General features: G+C 37.9%; 1 protein-coding gene across 1 annotated transcript in view; it reads left to right on the forward strand.

Annotated features, from left to right (window-relative positions):
- ZIC5 (Zic family zinc finger 5) overlaps positions 1-8,412 on the forward strand; it is a 9,371-nt gene extending 959 nt beyond the window's left edge. Inside the window, exons 1-2 of the mRNA XM_088458198.1 lie at positions 1-338; positions 5,892-8,412. The exon at positions 1-338 is cut by the window's left edge and continues 959 nt beyond it. Coding sequence (XP_088314324.1) covers positions 1-338; positions 5,892-6,328 — 775 coding nt within the window. The 3' untranslated portion in view covers positions 6,329-8,412. The remainder of the gene's footprint in view (positions 339-5,891) is intronic.
- The last annotated feature ends 402 nt before the right edge of the window (positions 8,413-8,814 follow it).

An 8,814-nucleotide genomic window follows, 5' to 3' on the forward strand; every position in this document is an offset into this window, starting at 1 on the left:
CTTGCGGTACATGAGGCAGCCCATCAAACAGGAGCTCATCTGCAAGTGGATCGATCAAGACCAGACCTCCAAAAAGACCTGCTCGAAAACTTTCAGCACCATGCACGAGCTGGTGAACCACGTCACGGTGGAGCACGTCGGGGGCCCCGAGCAGAGCAGCCACGTCTGCTTCTGGGAGGAATGTCCCCGGGAGGGAAAGCCATTCAAAGCTAAGTACAAACTGGTCAACCACATCCGAGTGCACACGGGGGAGAAGCCCTTCCCCTGCCCCTTCCCTGGATGCGGCAAGGTCTTTGCCCGCTCAGAGAACTTGAAGATCCACAAAAGAACTCATACAGGTGGGTATTGTCCTCCTTCCCCTCTGCCAGCAGCCATGTGACTGATCATAAACTAGTGTCAGCACACACTCACTCTCCGAGGATTACACACCTCCATACAGCTGCTCCACAGCACTATTTGGGTTTGTATTGTTATTATTACTATTTCCAGGAACGCTGCCAATACTCTAATAACAGGGAATGAGACGCTCAGGAGGGACAAAAGGACCAGCCTGCCAGTGCCTCACTTACTGCTTGTGTGATCAGGGATCAGATTTACTATGCTCACTGCTAATCTATAGGGTCCTCCATAACATGCCTGCTGCAGCACTAGCATAACTCACACTTTACTATGTTCCAAGCTCAGGATGAAAGTAGCTATTATTTCCAACTGCAGCAGCCACAGTGTAACATATTCCATAGGTCAGGGTTCATGGTTAAGCTTAAACCATCTCTCCATAACATGCCTTTGCCTCATAATTTCTGTTATATGTACATTTTCTGGTGATGAGCCTGATGCTTCGTTGTTTCAAAAGACAAAAATGGCTATTGCTTTTGTTGCTATTGAACTGCATAGTTGATAAATTATATAGTAATGACTGTATAGACCAGTATCCATTTGTACAGTATCAATTTGGTCGTTGCAAATACTTCAACTAAAGATGTTGTAACTGAATAACACAGTCCTTACAGAGTACATATGCAGACACCGCACTCTCACCCATTGCATTAAAATGTCATATTTGCTTATGTCATAAAAATGCGGTGCGCTGCTAATTGCTTTTACAGATCTTCAGTGTAATGTGTACAGATAGTCAATTTTGATGTCCTGTATACTCCTATTAAATACACTACAACAACAATAACATACTAATTATAGTAGACATCTGTTAAAATGCCTATTATTTGTATTACATAAAGCACTTCTCATATGGCTCATGCATACCACTTTTCAGGCCTTATTTCCCATTGATACATTGTAAATGTGAATGATACAGAAGAGCCAACCCATGGTGACGACACAGCAAACATGGCTTCCTTATAAGTAGGATATGAGAAACATACAACATCAATTCCTGCAATGCACATACTTTTCCTACTACTAGTATACCTAACGTTGGGTGATCTGATATTTTAATAGTAATAATCTCTGTCATGAAAATAGCGTTCTCTCTATACTCAATAGTGAGGCACAAGAGGGGCTCATTTTAAATTCACTGTAGTTTAAATTTGATGACCATTTCCCTAACCCTCATGCATTAAATTATTGTAAGTTAATTATCCTTGTTTTCGAAATGCACTTTCCCTAAATTCTGAGTCATGGTATATGTACAAAGTTGGATCAATTACAGATCCTCATCTCTGATAAGTTGGTGGCACACATGGCATGTTAGTGATTTGCCATCTACATTTAGTACAGAGATGGGAATGTAGAAATGAAAGGAAATGCAGATATTTTGGCAACTGAGCTGACAATTTGTGAGTGATACAACTGCAGAAGTCTGGGGCATTAGTTATTTATTCATAAAGTATATCAGGAGGGAATACGTGGGTCACCTCTAGATTCCAACTATGTCCTAAATTTTACTTGGGTGATGGTGATAGATCTGAAGAGTTTAAAGTGACAGAGCTGGATAATCTGGGTTAGAGGAGTGAATGTGTAGGTAACTGAGAGTACATGAAATGGTAGACATGTTTTGGTGACAGATAGTGTATGTTATATCGGTAATATAGGGAAGGAGAAGTGCTGGGGAGTCATCTATAGCGGTTTCTGTGACAGAGCAGGACATATGTGGACACCCGCAATGTTTTGGTGACAGAAATGGAAATATCTTAGGTATACAGTAAATCATGTTTCAGTGATATAACTGGTGAGAGGACTAGACATGCCTGGGTTACATAGCCGGAGATGGCTGGGTGACTGAGCCAGGCGGTGTTTGAGATAATAATGCTGGAAATATTGGACATCTGTGAGTGACAGTCCTGGTAATGTCTTCATTATACAGTAGATGATGTTCCGGTGATAGAGATGGAAATGTTTGCATATGGGTTTGGTAAGATGTATGGCTAATGTGATAAAGTAGATTGAGTATTATTAATAAACATCAAATGTGTTTTTATTGTAGTAATATAGCAATAGCTTCATTAGTGAAGGAGCTAGCTGAGAGGAAACAATATTCTGCATATGTAGATCCAGCAGAGGGAGCAAAGGCCAGAAAGGTCATGACCCCAACAATTTTTATTTGTAATCCTTACTATGATAATAATGTTATGTTAGAATAAAAACATTTGTATTATTTTGTTTATGTTAAAATTAGTGTTATTGTATGTAATAACAATGCTGTATTAAAGCATGTGTTCACAGTACATAAAACAGGATTAGTTTGGTACGAGTAGGATTGTAGGGATAGGGTATAAGACATTTTATCGGGAATAAAAACAGGTTTTTTTTAGATACAAGAAATGCACATAAACGTCCGCATACACTGTAACAAATCATTGCACCCATCACAGGTTATAATTGTAGTGAATTATATTTTACTATTCTCTCTACAAGACACGTCCATGAGTAATCCAAAATGCACAGCTATAAAGACTACTGGTAAGGGTACAGGAGTGTGCAAGCTAATGATGCTTCCATTAATAGACGAACAGAGAGACTCTGATAGACCTGGGAGAGTTTATTTGAGGGGCAATGGATTTGCAGAAACTGATGCTGCTGTTGCTGTATTAGATACTAGTAGTGGACGATGGGACAAGTGTGTCAGATTTTTGGATGTGAATGTGGAACAGATACTGTAGGTGATAAACATTGGAGTCTTCTAGTAGATACAGTTAGGATTTTAATAAGAGTTCTGTGAATCAGTGATGACAGGTAATAGACAGTAATTTATTACATGTGAGCTGTATGATCTCCTAGTGTGTAGTTTTAACTTATATTAAAGGAGATTAAATGAATGGCAGTAGTTGAAATGCAAGTTTAACATGAGCAAATGTAAAGTACATTATTAATAGTGAGCATACATGGAAACCTATAACGATTGTGTCCATTATACACCAATAGCAAACCTGCAGTAGGGGAGTAGAACTGATGATCCTCAATATGTCATTATGATTGATATGTGTAATGGGTTGTCCATATTATTAAGGAGATAATGCTGCCTATTTGGTGGATTTGGAGAAATGCGCTTAACGTGGGGGTTTATATCAGAATGGATAATATAGGAGTTTATTATTGGTTAGGAGTGGAAGAGGGTTTTGTTGGGTAATCTCTCTGATAATGTGTCAGTAGTGGAACTTTGTGTGTTATCTATGGAGCTAGGATGATGGCAGCGCTTCATGCCCTGTTTGTGAGATAATTGAAGTATACTTGTTAGGCATCATACTCCGATTAAACGTGGTAAAGCGGAGGAAAATGTCAGAGCTGGACACGCGTGAGTGGGATCACGGAAGATATATTAGTGGCAAAGGTGATGATATGTTAATGGAAGACATGATGATCTGTCTCTGTTAGGAATGATGAGGCGTTATAGGCAGTTGGATGGGAGAGTCCTAACGCTGTAATGACATTAGTATTACATAGTATTTATTGTGGCTTTACTATGACTGCCGTTGGGTTGTGTAAGATATAAGGATAGAGCACAGGAACGTTTTAAGAAAGAGACCAATAGTATTATTAATATTCCCAAGGCATATCAATCACAGTTTTCTTTTTTTTATACTTTCCTTTCTCTGTGCAATGTTAGTAGTGCTGGTCAAGGAGCATATCCAGAAGTGTATTAATAGATAACGTGCTGGTAAATGAATAACAACATTTAGCAATAGTTGTATTCGGAGCAAAATTGGAACTGTGCTGAGATACGTTCAGTATATACTGTATTAGGGTGAGATGTATCAAACCTTAGAGAGACATAAAGTACCAACCAATCAGCTTCTGTCATTTTACAGGTTGTGCTAAAAAAATGACTGAAGCTAATTTGTTGGTATTTTATTTTCTCCCTTGAGAAAATCGGTGCTTCGTTACAGTACACAGTGTAGGGTGCCCTCTAAATTGGAATGAAGGTGTGCTGTCAGTAAGACCATGTATCAAGCGTTGGATAGAGATACAGTGGATAAGTTGCCCAAAGCAGCCAATAAGCCTCTAACTGTCATTTATCTAGCACAGTTTTTTTAAAATGACAGCTAGGAGCTGATTGGTTGCTTTGGGCCACTACTACACTGTATATCTCCAAGGCTTGATACATTATCCCCACCCCCACCCCTCCCCATGTATAGTTTAATGATAGGACCGATTATGTGAATAGCGGTGACCAGTGAGTTGGCATTGTTTTGATGGAATATGCAGTGAGTGTTAGATGACACAGCAGGAGGAGGTGGTGCCAGGGATGGAGGTGAGGACAGTGCCATGCTATTGGAGGAAGTAGTGCTAGAGACGATAGAAGGGACTATAGTAACAAGGATGTATTAGAGGTGAGATCGTGGCTATATTAGTAGGGGGTGCCTATAATAGTAATAATCTTCATGGGAAACGTAATGGTCTATCATGTGTATAGGGCAGGCAGATCTAACCATTTACACCCTTTATTTGGTGTAACGCAACCTACACCAGGCGACTGTAGATATGTTTTTTTTCCTGTACAATGAACCATAATATAGCACCTAGGTTAAGTATCTATGCAGGATTTTCTGCCTTTGGCGCCAGTCATCTGTCAAACACTCATCAAATCTATGATAGTTAAATTTGAAGCACACAGATCTAATAAAATAATCCATTCCATCTGTATTACATTGTTAGCGGCTTGGCCTGCTGTATCCGATTTGACAGATTGCCCCGTCCCATTCTATCTGTACACACAGAGGTGACATCCAACTGATCCTAGGATTTCCTTCTACAAAACACTCCCAGAAGACAATTTATGTATCTCATTTGATTTCCATGACTGTTTAAAACACAGACCTGTATAAGTAATGCTTCTGTTCCTGTAAGGTATAGTAGATGGAGAGGTGTGATAATCAATGGGCATATATCTATGTCTATATGGAATGGTCTTAAAATTCACGTGTAAGCATTGTACTCTGTTAGGCCTGTCATTTGAAGTGAGATCATATTTAATGTAGATAGAATTGCAGACAATAGCTATTGAATTACAGGACACGACAGAATTTACGGGCTTCCCAGATAAACACACCCCCGAGGCTGGTCTTCACAAGCACTATTACTGTTAAGCAAAGCGTAAAGCTATTAAAATAGATTTGCTATAGATTTTTGTGTCGTAGAATCGCCTCGGGTTAGCAGATAGGACACTAGAAGACTACTTTCCCTTTTATTAGTGTCGCTTACACTGACAATATAATGCGTTTACAGTCTGAGCTGCATGTGTCATATATTACATTACCATTGTCTTGTCTTTTATAGACAGAATTTATGTGGACAGCTAACTGGCTGCTTGCACACAGAATATAGATATCAGCACACACATGGGCACGCATAGGTTAGCAGTATATTTTCTCCAAGTATATGATGTCAGGGTTATTGGTTTACCAGAACTGATTATATTATTTCACTTTCCGTAGGAGAGAAACCATTTAAATGCGAGTTTGATGGTTGCGACAGGAAGTTTGCCAATAGCAGTGACAGAAAGAAACACTCTCATGTGCATACCAGTGACAAGCCTTACTACTGCAAAGTCAGAGGCTGTGACAAGTCCTACACACACCCCAGCTCCCTGAGGAAGCACATGAAGATACACTGCAAATCTCCCCCAGGCTCCCCCTCTGCTCTGGGCTACTCTGCAGTAGCCACTTCAATAGATGACTCAATGTCCCCAACTCAGGACCAAATCAGGGGACGCTCTACCAATCTATCCCCTCAGGTCACCAACCTCAATGAGTGGTATGTGTGCCAGGCCAGTGGGGTCCCTAACAACCTACACACGCCTTCCAGCCATGCTGATTCCACAGATTCAGAAGACGAAGACACTTATAAGAACTCTGAGAGAACTATAAGATAGACACTCCTCCAAACATGGACATCACCTAACTCCTGCCTACCCTAAACTTGACAGATGGACCAGATAATACAGATATTGCTTTTCGGGGTCCCCAATATTTATTTGAAGAAAACCATAAGTTCCTCACACACTTGAAATTGTTACTTTACTTCAAGAATTTAGCAACAAAATGGCATATTCAACAAACTGGTTGTTTTCTTGGATAGATGCCCAGCGATTACAATAAGGATAAACAGATCATCATTCACTGCCAATGCAATGCATTTTTATTAGCTGGCTGGAGAGTGACAGTATTCACACACATTAGATCACTCTGGAGGCTTCAGTCTGGTCAGGCCCAGTTTTGCAATGGCGCCTTGGCTGCAGACCACCACCTGCTGAACAGGAAACACACGCTATGGACTAAAGTGTGCCCAGTGCCCACAGTTTACCATTTATACCAATAGCAGAATTGCTGTTTTCTTCATCTTGTGAATTCACTGTCTCCTCCCCCATTTCAGATTTGCTGTCTGAGCTCTACATTTGGTACCCATCCAGTATAATATACAAAACAATGGTCTCCACTTTTCACAAACGACGACCTATGGGAGCTTGTTTTATATACGAACTTGAAAGAGAGATTTTTTTTCCATTTTGCTAAGTTATTTATTATTGTAAAAAGATACCGTTCCACTGACATATTTCTGTTTTGACATGATGTATTGCTGAATCTGATCTGATGTGCATTAAATGTAGTAATCAACATCAGATTTAAAACTTTCAAATTCAATATGTTTTAGAATGCTTTCCAAATGTTAATAGGAATCAAATCACAAACTGGTTTCACTTAAGAAAATAGTTTATTTTTCATTATTTCATAAAGAATCTTAACAGTGTCTTTAACCTCGTTTCAACTATAATTACAAGCAGTAATGAAAGTGAGTGCGACTAATTACTTTGAAAAAATATATTTAATGATAGTCATGCACTAAATCCAGAAACACTAGAAATGTGCACATTATGGCTATATATATATATATATATATATATATATATATATATATATATATATAAAACGGATACCATGTTCAACGTACAAAGTACAAATCCTTGTTTTTGTCCTGTTTTTCGTAGCGGTGAACATATTTCACAATGCATATAGATAATATTTAAATCATTGTGCCAAGAGTTCTTACGATGTAGCAAAAAAGCGTGATTGAGTAATTGCAATTGTGATTGTATTAGTTTCCGGACACTTTTATTGCGAGAATTCAGTATAAAAGGTAAACGCTAAAAATTGATACATTTCGATGTCTGTTTTATATGCACTTAGAACTTGATAGAAACTAAATAATGAGAAAGAAAATACAGAATTTCCTCAGGTAAAATAAATTGAAATATTAATGTGTAGCATAATCTTGGGGTTTGAGTTTTTTATTATTGTTATTCCCCAAGCACTAATGCTACAATTGACTTTGCTTACAGCCCCATACATCTCGTATTATCCCACTGTCCAGATTATACAATCCCACTAAAGACTACTAATTTACCCTCAGAGACTAGAGTTCTAAAGAGTAGACTACCCTTCCCTTGGGTGTTTAGATGCCTGTTGTATATGCTGTGATCGATTGTGCTAGTTTTGTCGTTGTTTAATAAAAGGTATGTGAATACTGTGATTTTGTAAAAAAAAAAATAATTAATTTATTTTCAATCTGGATTCCTTTGTTTGCTTTTTTTCTGGAAGTGCGCTCATACACCAAAGACTTATACTATTACTTTATAGTGAAATATTGGTGTTTGAACCTGTGTCATTTTTTTACGTCAAGCAATGAAGGTGAGAATCTATGAAATATATATATATTTTGCATTTTACTTGAATCAGTGTGATGTGACAGATACTCTTCCTGCATGTGTCCTGTGCAGTTTGATACGGATACTGAGTGCTCTATATAGTTCTGTACTAGTGCAGTGCTACTGTCACTTGTCTGTGTATGATGTTCAGTAAGTAAGAAAATTTACATCTCCACTGGAAAAGAGACATTTTAAATTAAAACTATTCTGACGTCTTAACTCATTTGCTGTGTTTATTTTACATTTTTTTTAAATACCGTTTAAATAAACAAAGTCTATTAAACAAAAGTTTGTTTTTTTATTCATGTGAACGTTTTATTGCTTAGATAGATAACTGAAGTTAATAATCAATTAATTTTAATTGAGGTGCAATAAAAAAAATTGCCTCATTTTTACTTACCGTAAACTTACGCTTCTGCACATGAAAGATTGTACAGTAATTAGGTGCTCATGATTTGCAATTAACATAGCTATTTATCATGTATACTTAATATAATACTATATTAGGCATACCACAAGAAACCACATATAGATTAATTTCCCCTAAGATTACGTTATTTCTAGTCATATGTTCCATGATATTACTACCAATGCTTTACTATATTTCCAATGATGTGTAAACTAAAAAATACAAAGAGATTGCATTTCAAATGGTT

The sequence above is a fragment of the Taudactylus pleione genome, unplaced genomic scaffold, assembly GCF_031769625.1.
Source record: "Taudactylus pleione unplaced genomic scaffold, aTauple2 ptg000041l, whole genome shotgun sequence".
NCBI lineage: Eukaryota > Metazoa > Chordata > Amphibia > Anura > Myobatrachidae > Taudactylus > Taudactylus pleione.